This window comes from Henckelia pumila, chromosome 1 (assembly GCF_033568475.1).
Source record: "Henckelia pumila isolate YLH828 chromosome 1, ASM3356847v2, whole genome shotgun sequence".
Classification (NCBI taxonomy): Eukaryota; Viridiplantae; Streptophyta; class Magnoliopsida; order Lamiales; family Gesneriaceae; genus Henckelia; species Henckelia pumila.
This window is the reverse complement of record NC_133120.1, coordinates 158,501,501-158,517,532: the sequence shown is the minus strand read 5'-3', so window position 1 is coordinate 158,517,532 and position 16,032 is coordinate 158,501,501. Positions and strand designations below refer to the sequence as shown.

The following is a 16,032-nucleotide window of genomic DNA, read 5'->3' as shown; positions in this document are numbered from 1 at the left end:
CTCAACTACTGATGCTCCGATCAAACTGCCGGCCCAGAAGACATCTCTCAAAGCTCCATTCAGGCTACTGACTAATATCGTGGCCAAGAATCTTCTGGCCAAGGCTGGATCTTACGACAAGGTGACGCTGGAGAAATTTCAATACATGGCTTGTATTGCCTCCAAGATCAACATAAACTGGTCAGACATTCTGTTCAATATTCTATGTGAAATGATCAGGGGGAAAGGGCAATCCGAGGGATTTGCTTTGCAAATCTGCCACATCTTGGGCGTCCTTGGAGTGGACTTTTCCAAGACTGAGCCTCTGCATCCCACCAAATGGCTCAACAAGTCTACGATTCTCAAATTCCTGAACAAGAAAGAGACTGCGGTCGACACCTTGCCCTCAACCGCAAAGGCTATTGCTATCCCTCAACCGCTTTCAACGGTTTCGGTCGTGGCCAAACCAGTCCATACCAAAAAGTCTGCCAAGCGTCAACTGATCATCGAATCTGACTCTGAAGATGAATCACGTGAGAATGTTCCACTGATTCAAGCTTTCAGCAGGTCATCCCCTTCGGTCTCCAAAGCAGCTGTGTCATCCACGCCTGCAGGCGAGAAGAAGAGGCAGCACAAGAAGCTAAAGTCTCTTTCTGGACTTGCTCCTACCCTGCCAACGGTCGAGACTACTACCGTTGTTGCTTCTACTGCTCCTCGTCCTACAAAAGGTGTGATAATCCGGGAAGGTGCCTCATCAGCTCCTGAGGTCACTCTAGCTGATCCCAAAGACAAAGGGAAAGGTGTGATGATCTACACACCCAAGGCTCAACCAGCAGCTACGATAGAACTCAATATGATCATCTCTCACGTACTCCGTACTGTCAAGCGTCATCTACAACGTTTTGACAGATGGCATCACTCCCGCACTCACTTGACACTCGCTCAAATATTTCCTAAATGGAAATCTCTAAACGTCATTGAGCAGAAGATGCTTCTATTTGCTGATACTGAAGACATCGTGGAGGCTCTGGGAAGAAGACATCTCATAGACTTGAAGCTTCGAGGAAGCCTGCTATCACTGCTAATTAATGAGCGTGTCAAGAATTTCAAATCCAAGAGTCCTACCGCTGCCGATGACTTTGTGATTTTGACTGGACTACAGGATAGTCTACGTCAAATCACTCAACTACTTCAGCACTTCCAAGCTCTCAACAATGTCAAAACACCAGCTTCAGCAGCCTGTTTGCAAGCTTATGTGCTGGAAGCACAAGTGATGATGAAAACCTTTCTCACTCAAGATCAGGGTGAAGAAGACGTCTATGCTCTTCCTTCTTCAGATGGGATTCTGACCGATCTCATCACTGCTGACCTCTTTCAATCATATGCTCTAAGATCGAGTGTAGCAGCATCTTCATCGGTCGACCCCTCCTCAACCGCAGTCCAAGCAGTTACTCAACCGGAAGCAGTTGTGATTGCTCGCTCCTCTCCCGTGACGACCGCTCACACTTCTCCCGGTCATTCACAAGATGTTTTAGAAGTGGTTGCACAAGAGATACCTGTCACCTCTGTGACAAAGGCTCCTTGCAGTAGTGAAGCAACAGTGCCCCCAACGGAGATATCAAGCACTATTGTATCACCTGCATCTCCAGAACAGCAAGTGACTGATGCTGATCCAGCACTTCAACCGTCTCCATCTACTGAAAAGTTTATGGAAGATCTCATTATGGATGAACCAAGTGCTGATCCTGGTACTCCACCAACCATATTGGCTGCAGTCGAAACTATTACATCTCCAACTGTACCATTATTGGAAGGTCCATCGGGTAGCTCTCCAGCAAGTTCACCCGCACCACATCATCGTGAGTCTAGCCCTGTTTCACCAAGAAATGACTCAGAAGGGCAAATGATTCAGACTGATGATTCTTTAATTGAAGCCATGGCCGCAGCTCTAGATCATACCTTGATAAATCGGCTTCATGAGCTCATGCAAACGGTTAGGTCCTTCTCTCAAGACATAACAAACTCTTCCTTATCGGTCGATAATTCACGCCAGACGATGATTCGGCATTTCGAGACCGTGTCTCGAGACCTCGCTCGTCTGTCCACAGAGATCACTAATCATCATCGCACTCAAATCAACACGCTCTCTACCGTCTCCGAACAAGTTATCCGATCCGAAAATCGCCTTCATAAGCAGTTGAATGATCGGATGGACACTATGCAAGCCACTCTACTTGCTCAAATCGATGCAAAAATAGACACTATGCAAGCCTGCCTTGGCACTCAACTCACTGAGGTCATCCTTCGGCTCAACCAAGGTGATGCCAAAAAGGGGGAAGAAGAGCAACGTAGAGCAGCAGAGGCAAGAAGACGTGAAGAAGAGTCCAGAAGAAAAGAAAAAGCCGACAGAAGAAGAAGAGAAGGCGATAGGTCAGGAGGAGCCAGTTGGTTCAAAAGATGAACAACTTATCTCTTCTTTACTTATCGCAGCCGCATCTTATTTTTTTTCTTTTTTTTTCTGTAGGTGTAATAAAAATGCTTATTGTACTTAATGAAATTCATTCTCTCAATGAAGTTCATTTTAATGCTTTCATATTGTTCTTGGAGCACTTAAGTTTTGTCATCACCAAAAAGGGGGAAATTGTTGAATCCGATATTTTGGTGATAACAAACAACAACTCATTGTATAGGAATGTGCTGCCAACCACTGTATTTCAGGAACCTACTACAACTTCTACCGAAAGCTTGTCAACCGCCTTTGCTCTCGACCGGCTGAAGTCACAAGCCTATCAACTGGCTATCAAAACCAGCAGAGGATAAATCTATCTACCGGAAGCTTGTCAACCGCCTTTATCTCTCGACCGGTTGAAGTCACAAGCTTATCGACTGGTTATTCAAACCAGCAGAGGACAAATATCTCTACCGGTAGAATGCCAACTGCCTATCTAGATATCTCGAGACAAGCACCTGTGACAAGATGTTCTTTGCAGGATCTTTTATTAAAAGCAGAACCGGCGTTTAAGAAGATTTGTTGACTCCTGCAAATCAAGACAACAGGTTGTACCAAAATGGCAAAAACACAGAATGACTGAAGATAAAGCATTCGACCGTTTATTCCAGTTTTGGATCCTGGAAGTTGTCTGCAGTGTACGATCCTCATGCAGAATCATCAATGCATTTATGAGCATTAAATGTGCATTCAATGCAGCATCAGAACGTTCAAAATAAAGACGTTGATGATTGACCTATATATAAAGGGAAGATTGCTCAAACAACAATAAGAAGTGAGACGAGACAACGAAGAGAGACAAGCAACTCAGAAAAATTTCAATCACTTGACTAATATCAGAAGTCCTCATCTGATATACTTGAGCACACTTACAAGATCATTCATCTGCTGCTCAAATAAACCCTCGCCTACAGTTCACATATCTGATCGTCAAGGATCATCCTAGGGTTTTTAAGCCTCTCGACCGCTCTGCAGTCTGAGAAGCTCAACTCAACTATACTCAGTGTTGAAGAGACTTGAAGCTGCTCTGAAAGCTTCCACCAGTCTGATAAGAACTGAGAATCTTATCTGTGTAAATCTAGGAGTTTCGGATTAGGCATTGGATAAGTCCTAAGTCTGAAGTGGGTGTATTACAAGACGTTGTAATAACCAAAGTCTTCTAGTGAATTCCTTCCTAAGTGGAAGAAGGGGAGACGTAGAAGGATTAAGCCTTCGAACTTCCATAAAATCGTGCTTTAGCATTTACTGCAACTTATCTCTCATCCTGCTCATACATTGCATTATAAACTTTGCATCACTAAAACCTCTGAACTATTTCCGCACTATTTAAGTTGTTCAAAACGTTTTAGAAGTTGAGAAAACTGATTAAGTGAACTAAACCTCACTTGATCATTCTAAAGAAGTTGAAGAAAAGTTTCAGAGTGTATTCACCCCCCCCTCTACCCTCTGAACCGATCCCAACACACATCTTTATCACATTCAATAAAATAGTGTCACATCATTGGTGGGCATAGTAGTGAGCATGATAGGTCGGCACTTGAAAGAAACTATATATATATATATATATATATATATATATATTAAAAAAAAAAACCCAAATGTCAAGTCAGTTTGCCCATTCCTACACCACGTACACACAACTTCCCCTTATTTGAATAAATCCACTATAAATATATTTACATTTTTTAATTAGAGAGATTTAGCCATTTAGGGGGAAAAAATCCAATAAGGTTAGTGTATAAGGAAGGGAAATTATTTGAAGTGATGTTTGATTTGACAATGTTGAGGTCACTCAATCACATGTATTGCTTTTTGGAAGTGTTTCAAAGTTCTAAGCATTATTTTAAATGTTATCTATAACGTGTGTAATTTATATTGGATAAGATTATAAAAGAATTGCATAATATATATACACGATAAATCAAAATATTTCAATAAGTTAATGACGTATGTTATTAATTTTTCGTTAGAATTTAAGTTAAATATTGGAAAAAAAAAAGAGTTATCAATTAATTTTTTATCTTTCACACAAGACGTTGCTTCAATCAAGAGATTTGTTAATGCCACCATACATGTAATAAATAAGGCACCGTTCTGTTTATCATATTACTAATATATGTATAACTCATATCATCTCATCTCACGTTCTTCTCATCATATTATTTATCCATATATTAACTATTTATTTTACATCAATCAAATCATTAATTATTTATTTCATATCAATCAAATCATTGAATTCAAATTATTATATTACCCCTTATAAATAATATAATTTTTATTTATTTATTGTTAAAAAGACAAAATAGTCATTTAACATTTTATATAAAATTATCAATCAAATCAAATAAACCATAATCTATCAATCAAATTCAATACTATTTTAACTATTATTTCTTATTTATTTGTTTATTACATTATATTACTTATCTATATATTACTTATAACATAGCTCAAACCAAACAGTGCCTAAGTGTTGATTCAAAGATTATAATGAGGGTTTAAGGAGATATTTGATAGAAGTGTCAATTCGAGCGGATCGAATAAATTCGGATCGGATTGACGAAAATAATTTTTAAAAAATTTTCAACCCGAACCCAACTTGAAAATGAAAAAATGCCCCCGTTGTTTGATTGACGCCAAGCTTTTCAGGAGAAATAATTATCAATATTAGAAAACGAATTAAAAATATATGAAATTGAATCTTACCGCCTACTGTAATTTTGATAGAATGACAAATACTATCCACAATATAATATTATAAGGGCATGTTTGAAGTTATGTATTAATAATTCATGTATTAATAATCTTATCTACTCTTACGTTTTTTTTGCTATATTATTTATCCATCTTTCAATTACTTATGTCACATCAATCAAATCATTAATTATTTATATTACATCAATCAAATAATTAAATTTAAATTACTATATTACCCTTTATAAATAATATTATTTATATTATTATTAATTATTAAAATGATAAAATGGTAATTTATTATTTTTATATAAAATATAACCAATCAAATCAAATAAACCATAATCTATCAATCAAATCAAATATTATATTAACTATTTTTTTATTTATTTTTTATTACAATATATTATAAATCGGGGAGATAGTTTCGCATAATATATACTTTTACTAATTTGTAAATCATTTTATAAATATAATAGCTGAACAAATTATTTTATTTTTCACACCTACAAATTAGTAAAAGTATATATTATGCGAAACTATCTCCCTGATAAATGAATCGACCCGACCCATATATAAATTAAAAAGTAATACATTTGACATGAAAAAATAATGGTCGGATCAAGTTGGATGATTCGCTTCACAAAATCAAATCTTTAAGATAGATCATAATTAAGCTAATATAAGTGACATGCCGCAAAAATGCATATATTTTTACTTATAATAACTAATAAATCAATCGAGGATGAGAATGGATTTATGAACAAATAATAATGTTGATATTTATAGTCGTTGGTATGGTATCCTTGTTGGGTCCATTTCTGACCAAATAACTTGTAGTGCAGGCCACAGGTTGAGCTGTAAGACAGACATATACAAATACTAAGGTGCAAATCAAGAATATTGGAACAGCCCATAACATGTAAAATAGGACCCTCCAAAAATTTATATATACAAATTCCATGTATAATTCTCGAGGCAACAGTTGATAAATCATGATATGCTAACTTGGCCCCGCATAAATTTTCCAGTATTAAAGTTCATAAGAGGTAACTCGCAAAAAAAAACCCTGCAAATCCGAGGTTAGAGATGCTCCACCGGGAGCAGATCAACCCATGGCCAAATCCACTCTCCGTTCTGGTCATGGCTACACTTGGTCATGACTCGTTCTATAAAAAAAACACAATTTTTAGTTTACACGAATCCGTTTTTATGTCATGATTAGTTCACCTCCATGGATTCCGCTTGTGACGGATTTGGCGGTAAGACTTGCAAGATAGTCTCTACAAGCTCATCGATTCTATCTTCTATGCGCGTGTCACATTCTTCTATCATCTGCACAACAACACCACATGGTTTTTCAAAATGTTCCAGAACATAAAAGGCAGGGATAAAGTTAGGAGTCCTAATTATATACATCCTTCCTTGCTTTGATTATATATGGTACATACACAAACATATATATATTTGACTTTATCTCACCAACATGGCAACGTGAATATGGATTTTCAAGATGCATAAAATACAGGTTTGCTTCTAATAATTTGTTGGGACGCAGAACATAGCGAGGACACGATTGGAAAAATCCACATTCAGATTCAGAGAATAAGATTAGAAAATCGGCATTCTGGTAAAGATTGATTGCATCACACCCATCTTACACCAATTCAAATATCTCTAATGGTGTGCTAAAGAATGTTATTTTAATCATTTATTAAAAAACAAAGACAATGTTCTAGCAACTGCACGTTGTTATGACCTAAATTAATACTAGTTTTTTAAGTGGCTGAGGAGCACCTAACCATGTCTTGAACTTTAAGGTCCAAACAGTTCAACAATTTTTTCATTTCACCGAATATAAATATGACAATTACCATGTAAACTTCAACTGCAGATGACGGTCTTATATTTGCAATATTAAGAACCTCAGCCTTAGCAAGGTCATATTTCTTGCACTCATCCACAAGCTTATTGATTGTGTCCCTGGTTTGATTACAAGCTGCAGTTTGTTCTAAATAATCAAAGACCTATGCACAAAAATTAAAACTGTTAGGCATGAAGAAAACACTTTTCACAAGGGGACAACTAGCAAAATAAGGACCCTCTCACGTGCATTTGAATACACTCAAATACACTTGAAAGTATTTTTTTAAAATCAAGTTTGATCAAGGTTATTCACTCATATTTTCCAAGTGAAAAAAGAACACAAATATGCAACATAAACTTTTGACCTTAAACTCAGATGGCGCCACTGAAGCAATAACTCTGGTGGGATCTTTTCCGGCCCCTCTTGATCTTAAAAGATCAAGAACTTCGAAATTAGTAAGCGCGCCGGCACTGGATTTAATTCTGCAATAAACCAAATAAAAAATTTAACCATTCACCAAATAAGAAAAACATATAAAAGACAATACCACAACACAAGAGTACGCATAAATTTCCATTTAAATATAACAAAAGATCAGTAACTCCGCGTACATCTTCATTGCCAAACTTCTTAATTCTTTAACTGTATAAATTTCCTTCTTCAAGTACTTTGAATCGCCACTCGCAACAGAAATTCCAAGAATGATTTCTACCTGTAAATCCCAACAACAATTTATCGCTATTGATAAATAACATTAATCTGACATAAAATTATAGCACATATATAACTTCAAAAAAAGATCCAAATTTCATAAATACTTTTTTAGAAGAAAATAAGCTTATCCATAATAGGCTACAGCGTTCCAATCAAAGTTCTAGGCTACCCAGATGCAAAAGTTAAATTCTTGAACAGTGTGAGACTAAAAGCAGTAAAAAGGAATTAACGGAAGCCCCACTTAAAACAAAATTTTAGGCAAACACATAACAATAAATTCAAAACTAAATAATTGAAAGAAATTATTCAGACTACGGGTGGGTGTCTGGTAGCAAATTTCACTACCCGAACCCGATGTACCCGACATTTTCGGGTAGTTTCGGGTACCCGAAAATCGAACCTGTTTATTATTTTTTTGGGAAAAAAACACCTTTTCTGGAGCTAGTTCTCGCTTTACATACTTCACACCAATCTCAAAGAACTCCACAAGTAGGTTTGCCAATTGAAGTTTGAATCAGTCTATACAATAGAGCTAAAGAAAAAGCAAAAAAGATGTAAATTGATAAATAAAGCATGTATAATCTGAGATGGCATTTCGAAAAATCCGCAAAAAGGATTCAAAATATGATACCATCGGTCCATTGTCCACTGATTCTATCTTTCTTCTTGGACTTATTCGGTTACTCCTAACAAATTGCTTAAAAATTTAAATTATCACTAAATAAACACAACAAATAAAGTAATTATAATTATAACCCAATAAATTTAGAGAAATAAATAGAAAACCGATTTACTTAAGGATTTGTTCTTCTTCGCGAGTGGTCGAATGCTCGAGAGTCAAGAGTGCTGCTGGACTAGGTTCAGCTCACTCAGGAGAGTCATGGGTTGTGTTCGCCGTCTTGGTCGAGCACTGTCCGACCGGCAACCAGGTCTAGAAGTCCAGCCGTGGCCCGTGGGGAAGAAAGGGGAAGACCTGGTCGACAGGAGTTTGGAGCCAAAGAAAAAATGAAAATACGAGATGGGATTTGGGTAAATGGCAATCTGTCCAGAACGAATGCATAAACGAGATGGGCTAACAACTATGGGCTTTCATTGTATAGGCCCATACTACATATTTTTTTAAAAAAAAAATTAATAAATACATCGGGTACCCGATACCCGATCGGGTAGCAAAAAACTACCCGACACGAACCCGGCTTCTAAAATATCGTGTTCGGTTTCTACCCGAACCCAACTTTTTAAAAAACTACCCGACCTGATCAGTTAAAACCCGATCGCGTCGGGTCGGATACCCGAAACCCGACCACAAACGCCCACCCCTAATTCAGATAACAAAACTATAAGAGGACATAAATAAAACTTGAAAAACATAGATTTCACTTGGCTAGAACAGAAAGGAGCACATCCTCTTATCCAAGGCAAAACCAAGATTTGTCTGCAAATTTGCAAATTTACATCTAAACATCCTATCTAGACATTAACAATATCCAATTTCAATGATTGTCTTCCTCGTCTTCTTACTAAGAGCTTTATAAGAATCTTAACCACATTCAACATAATGATACCAAAAACATCCACACCTTTGCAATCAAACAGGAAAAAAAAAACTATTCTTTAACTCTTGACTCATTGAGTTAAATCAAATTGGCAAATTACTTACTACTTAGAAAATCAATTATATTCAAATGAATTTGCTCTTAACAAGATGGCATTGAAATGCTATCACACCAATGTCAAAGCTAATACCAGTGTTGTAAATGGCGGGAGGCGGTGGCGGTGCGGTCCGTGACCGCCTACTGCCTCGGCCGCCTAGGCGGTTGAATTTTTTTAAAGCATTTTTATGGGTGGCGGGCGGCGGCAGGCGGCTGAGGTGTGTGGTGGAGGGTGGGAGAGCAAAAATGAAAAAAACGTGGCTAGTGTTTTTGAAATGAGTCAAGATCTAGGGTTTTAAAATAGATAAACTTTGACTAGGATTTTAAAATGCATTGACTTATGACTAGAATTTAAAATTAGTTGACTATGGACCTTGACTCAATTTAAAAAGCCTTGGCCGCCTCAACCGCTTCAACCGCCCGAGCACCCGCCTCGCCCGCCTCGCAGCTTGGGCCGCCTGAAACGATCGCCTCATGCCGAGGCGTGGCGGTCGAGGGCCGCCTACCGCCTAGGCACGGCCTAGGCGGCCGCCTCGACCGCCATTTAGAACACTGGCTAATACTCACCAAAAATCATATAAATATATATTGGTAAACACAACGTCGTAGGAGCAATTAGTTATAACCGAACTGATCGAAATTTTTTCCAATCACCGAACCAACGGATTTCCCGGTTAAAGCAGAAGAGACCAAACCAAACCGATTAAAATTGAGTTATTTCGAACCGACTTTATCTTTTGAAAAAAATAGCCTTTAGCAATTTGTTTGACAAACGGGAGGAACAAATTTTTTTTCTAACAAATCAGTAATCACACAAAAAAAAACAAAATTTAATTAAATTAACCCCTAAATGCTTCCCTCAATTGCACGCCTATACGAGAGGGTCAAACTAAATAAGATTTTTTAAAGAAACTGTAAGCGTAGACCAAGCTGAGAAGTTTAAAATTTCAAATCCATCGAAAAACCATAACTTAAAGAAATTGAACATAGACTAAGCTTAGAAGTTTAAATCCACCGAAAAATCACAAACCTACAGAAACGAAAACAGAAAATTACCTCGCACAAGTATCGATTTCTCGCCTTTGGCGCAAATTTTTCCGTTTAAGACTCGAAAGTTACGGTTAGGGTCATAGAGGCATGAACTGAGAAGTAAGAACGATTAGGGATTTAAACGAGCCGAGCCGAGCTGAACAGTATCAGGCTCGGGCTCGGCTCGTTTGGTATATGTGGAGGCTCGGGCTCGGCTCGTTTACTACATATGTAGGCTCGGGCTCGGCTCATTTATCATATTAAACGAGCCTGGCTCGAGTTTGGCTCATTAAACAAGCTCGTTTTCAGGCTCGTTAGCTCGTTTAGCATGCTCGTTAAGCAAGCTCGAATTATGACTCGTTAAGTGAGCTCGGGCTCGTTCTCGAGCTCGTGAAGCCTAAATACAATACCAATACATCTCTATAAATTAATTATAAACTAAAATTAAATTTTTCTTAAATAAAATAAAAATGACAAACATAATTAAAAAAAACGTCTCCAAAATATTATATCAAACTTCCAAATACCATATAACGTACCACCAACATAAAATCTATTTTCCAAAATCTCACTAGTCGCAACACAGCTAAAATAAAACCGTAAAATTAATCATCAAATATACGTCATATGCCAACAGTCTAATAAAACGATACACAATAACAATATAACATCATGACAATAATTTGACTCTCGAACACAATCAATCCTTATACTCAAAATTCTTGATAAGTACATAGTCTGGAGTCAATGCAGATTAGAAAAGCCATTAGAAAAAGAAGTAAAAAAACACCTCCAATAAAAACTATCTTGCAATATAAAAATTGAAGTCACTATCACAAAGTAATATAAGCAAGCACAAATCACTACTTTATATACAATTATATACAAAAGAACCCATTTACAAGAGCATTGCATTGAGTTTTCAATCTGCAATGTGTCGTGGCTTTCTACGGATTGATAAGTATGAAATGGATACAGTTTACATTGTTATTATCATAGAAAAACTAAGTGCATCTACAAGCAATGAATACTGGATCACTTTTAAGAACTTCACAATATCGTCCTACCACACAGCCTCGTCCATAAACCAATATCTGCATCTCAAACACATGAGAGTGTGTCACAGAAGTCAGATATTGGGTTTAGATCAAACTCAGTTGAATACGGTAAGCATAAATAACCCAACTATTTTGTTTGTGCCCATTTAGAAGATACACAATGCAACCACCATTCTTTGCGTCATCATGGTTTCATGGAAGTCACGTTTGGCACAACTCACTTAGGGGAAAAAACAACCAAGAAAATGATTTGCATGAATTAGTAACCAAAAAAATGTTGAAGTACGTAAATTCAAAAAAGTTGTTCTAGATTATTCTAGACCAGTCTGAAATTCTCGATTGGGGATGCAAACTTGAAGATTCAGCCAACAAGAAGCCTATATATACTGCAAATTTCATGGAATATTAAGTGATCATGTAAATGATATAGTTTGCTACATATTGGTAAAAGAAACATTACTTAGAAAATATTGATTTTTACAGCTTCTCTTTTGAATATACAAACTCTATCATCGATCAAAAGCATTAAATATATCAAAAGCTCAAAAGAGTCACTTTTCCACAAACCAAAAATACGTGCTTTCTATGAAATATATCAATTTGTTCACTATTGCGTGCAAGTATTAATGTTTTCCCAATTAAACCGAGAAGACATGAAAAAAATGGTAAAAGAACATAAAAATGTAAGTGAATTCTAAAGATTTATACAGACCAGAAAAAAGGTAGGCGCATAAAAGCTGAAAAGCAGCACGGCGGTGGCACGTTGGTAGCACGGCAGAGAAGCCCAAAACGTAGCTGAAATTTTGAGACGAAACGCAGGACTGGTTCAGAGCGTGATTTGGGCAGAAACAACCATCAAAACCAGCGATCCATGACTCAAATCGAATCCACGGATGCAACGAAGAAACCTCGAACGGATCGAAGTTTCTTCAGCGGATAAGTACCGCAGCCTGCGCGGAAGAGATGAGAACGACGGGTTGGGGGATAGGGTTATTTCTATTAATTATGCTAAAAAAAAAAAAAAGAAGAGATTATCTATTAATTTCAACCGTGTGTTATTTTAGGTCTTATATATCATTTAAATATACTATACTAAAATACATATATTTAACCAAATATTATAAAAATTAAATAGGTATTTCTAAATTTAATAATATATATTCACATAATTATATTATCTCACTTAATTATTTTAATTTAACATTTAAAAAAATATTATCAAATAATTAGACAATTAGCATCAATCCTTACAAAGATCGCGATCATGAGAAAAAAAATACAAAGGTTAAAAACATTGTTGTCGCAGAATCCAAAAAATATCATTCAGCTCAATAGTTCTAATTATCACATAATAAACATCGTATTGTTTAACAAATGTTATTCATATTTTTAAGTTTTAGTCGTACTAAAATTAATTTTTAGAATTTATGTGATCATTGATAAGCTTAATCTTATTACCTACACCTATGAAATGAGAATATTATTCCATAAATAATTTTAATTATATATAATGAGTTAATTAGTTTTTCAAAATATACCAACAAGAGAATGTTCTATAAAATTTATATCATAATTTTTTCATCTCAATTATATAAACTTTGTTTTTCTTCACAAAAATAAGAAAAAAAAAATGATTGAAGAACAATGTATAAAAGCTTTTTATTTTATTCATTTTTAATATAAGTGTGTATTGTTGTAAATAAAATTACTAAATACATACATATATATATATATGTACTAATTTTCAGATAAAATTCTGAAATTTGATCGGATACTATCAATTTTTCGTTTACACACACGTATATCCTAACAATAATTTTAAATACAAAATTTTATTTAATACTAATTGACATATAAAAAGAAAAGTTTTGTATTTGAGTTTTTAATTAAAATCAAAATTTTAATAGTTAAGAAAAATCAATATTTTTTTTCTATTTCAAGAAATATTTACTTTAAATTTTAATATACTAGTTTTTAAAATATTATAATTTGCAAATTTACTAAATGAGCATATAAATGACTAAACGAGCCGATTTCAAAAAACCATATAAACCAATATATATTCACGAGCTCAATCTAATAAGCCAGTAAACGAGCTCAGCCCAAGCTCGAGCTAGCGAGCCACTAAAGGAGCCGAGCCCGAGCTCAAGCTGGCGAGCCACTAAACGAGCCGAGCTAGAGTCCGAGCTAACAAGCCACTAAACGAGCCGAGCTCGAGCCCTAGCTACCGAGCCTGATCTCGAGCTCTCGAGCTTATTAACGAACATGTTCACGAGCTAACGAGCCGAACATCATTAAGCTCAAGTTCGGCTCGTGAAAATTATCGAGCTCAAAATTAAGCTCGGGCTCGACTCTATATGCTTAACGAACAAGCCCGAACGAGTTTTTTCACAAGCCAAGCTCCGAATAGTTCGCGAACAATTCCCTAAGAACAATGGCGTGACAGATATTCTCTCAATGGACGAAGATGAAACAATGAAAATGAAAGTAGAAGTTCAATCTAAAAAAAGCCCAATATGAAAAAAATTAAAATCTAAAGGAGGCCCAATTTTCTTAATAATTTGTTTTTTTATATATAAAACCTTGATTTAACTGAAGTTGAAAATCGATTAAATCGAATTAACGATATGCTTTTTAAAACAAAAACAAAAACAAAAACAAAAACATATGTATTTCGATTAAACCGAGATTTTGCACATTTACTTACAAAACCGCCAGAGAACCTCATAAATAAAACAACTAAATATACTTGAGGTTATAATTTGTTTTATGCACAATCTTTGAAAACCAAACAAGGATGTCCAATAAAAATTGAATAAATCCATGACAATGCAACCGCAAAAACAATCGAGATAAATTGTAGTACGAAATCAAGCCATCGAAGATCAGTCTAAAAAAAGGTTATAGAAATCCATCGTAACTCATTTTTAAAAGCATTTTGAACCTTTGCCAAACCAATACGAGTATCAAAAGTCGATAACATATTTAGTAAGTGATTACATTCATATAACAACATTCATGTAACATTGGATCTCAAGTTGAATATTCCAACAATGGCACATTATGTTACACAATATATTCAACTCTTTGAAGCACAACGGGAAGCATCTCATAATGCCCTTCTCTCAACTTCACAAGCTCGCTCGTATCTCCTTCCACATAGCCTTTCAAGAATGCCACCACGGCCCCTCCGACGAATCGCCTCATCGGCTCCCGACACTTGCCGTTCTTGCACAAACAAAACGTCGCCTTCCCGCGGATCCCTTTCGTGTCGTCGTCCAACATGTCGAGATGCCCCTGGTCCTTGGCCACGAAATAATAAGCCGGTTTTCGGCATTCGTTGTAAAAGTCCTCGTGATTCACCCCTTTCGGGGCGCAGGGCGGGAAAAGAGGATTCCTCTTTACTTCCCCCAACCCCGACCCTATCACCAGAGCACCCGCGCCGCCCAGATCGAACGAACGAGGACTATAAGTCAGCACCGGAGGCGGCGTTTGACTTCCTTTGTCCATCCCGTCGACGGGGTCGATTCCGATGACGGCCGAGACCTCGATTGTCATGGGATTCGATCTGCGCGAAGCCACGGCGAAGGCGACTTTACCGCCACGGCTATGGCCTGCTAATCCCAGCTTCTTCAAGTCTGGATTCACCTGGGGTGGGAGGAAATGGGCTAATCCCTCCGACAACCAGTCGATTATCTTGGCTGTTGCCTCGATTTCTCCCTGCGTATCCGGTCCCGCCACCGTGTACAACTGCTCCAAATGAAACCACCCAAATTCAAGAACTAGCGATATAATATGGTCCAAATGAAACCAAATTAAAAACCAATTACCTGCGGCGCCACGACAATGAAGCCATGGGATGCAATATGGTGGATGAGCTGAGAGTAAAAGGAGTTGCAAAGGAGGTAGCCATGAAGAAGCACCAGCACGGGGAAGTCTCCTGCTTGTGTGGGGCTGCAAATCAGGAGTGGCTTTGGGGGTGAAAAGGGGGAAACTTTATGATTGAAACTGCAGCATGTTTTTGACTCGATGTTTATGAAATTTGTTGGGTATTTTCCAAGATCGAAGATATTTGTACTAGCAGTTTTATGAGTGGAATTCATGACTATTGATTGGAGTGAGCTTTTTCTTCGGAAGGGATAACAAAAAGTTTTTGTTTTGGGCAATGAAAGGCCCCCACTTAAATTGGTGTGTTTTTTTTATGTTCTCACTTGAATTATATATAGATTTTTTTTAAATCTTGGTGAGTAGATATTTTTTTGGCGAGATGTTGATATCATTTTTGGTATTATTATTTAATATTTGGATTCAAGATTTTTTGTTCAAGAAATTGATCGACCAGACTCGTGTTAGTGTAGAAGTATGTAATCCGGATTTTAATAGAATCATGTTTTGTGGATTTTATTAATAGATAATTATTTCACGGATTTATATTCACGAGAAAAATTAATTCGATTCATATCTACGAGGAAAAATAATATATATATATATATATATATTTTTTTTACATACAAAGTAATATTTTTT

General features: G+C 36.5%; 2 protein-coding genes across 5 annotated transcripts; both read right to left on the bottom strand.

The window, feature by feature from the left end:
• Window positions 1-6,086: 6,086 nt before the first annotated feature.
• On the bottom strand, window positions 6,087-12,516 carry LOC140874269 (uncharacterized). Of its 4 annotated transcripts, XM_073277541.1 has the most exons (6): window positions 12,218-12,516; window positions 8,561-8,739; window positions 7,664-7,764; window positions 7,417-7,534; window positions 7,060-7,212; window positions 6,087-6,520 (listed from the first exon to the last, which is right to left on the bottom strand). In XM_073277541.1, exons 3-6 carry the CDS (start codon window positions 7,669-7,671, stop codon window positions 6,407-6,409), a joined length of 393 nt encoding a protein of 130 aa, XP_073133642.1. In that variant the 5' UTR covers window positions 7,672-7,764; window positions 8,561-8,739; window positions 12,218-12,516; the 3' UTR covers window positions 6,087-6,406. The 4 variants fall into 4 exon arrangements, with proteins under 4 accessions (XP_073133642.1, XP_073133641.1, XP_073133643.1 ...); XM_073277540.1 differs by lacking the exon at window positions 8,561-8,739 and having other exon boundaries at window positions 12,218-12,515; XM_073277542.1 differs by lacking the exons at window positions 8,561-8,739; window positions 12,218-12,516 and adding an exon at window positions 10,475-10,577.
• A 1,905-nt stretch (window positions 12,517-14,421) lies between these two features.
• On the bottom strand, window positions 14,422-15,676 carry LOC140875278 (chlorophyllase-2). The gene is made up of 2 exons (XM_073278927.1): window positions 15,336-15,676; window positions 14,422-15,255 (listed from the first exon to the last, which is right to left on the bottom strand). The coding sequence occupies exons 1-2, from the start codon at window positions 15,606-15,608 to the stop codon at window positions 14,572-14,574; spliced, it is 957 nt and encodes a 318-aa protein (XP_073135028.1). The 5' UTR covers window positions 15,609-15,676; the 3' UTR covers window positions 14,422-14,571.
• Window positions 15,677-16,032: the final 356 nt, after the last annotated feature.

Coding starts and splice junctions, on each gene's coding strand:
- LOC140874269 (XM_073277541.1), bottom strand. Junction 7,213..7,416: donor TGGCGCCATCTGAGTTTAAG/GTCAAAAGTTTA, acceptor TTTTGTGCATAG/GTCTTTGATTATTTAGAACA. Junction 6,521..7,059: donor CTGCAGTTGAAGTTTACATG/GTAATTGTCATA, acceptor GTTGTTGTGCAG/ATGATAGAAGAATGTGACAC.
- LOC140875278 (XM_073278927.1), bottom strand. CDS start 15,608: ATGAATTCCACTCATAAAACTGCTAGTACAAATATCTTCGATCTTGGA. Junction 15,256..15,335: donor TCATTGTCGTGGCGCCGCAG/GTAATTGGTTTT, acceptor CATTTGGAGCAG/TTGTACACGGTGGCGGGACC.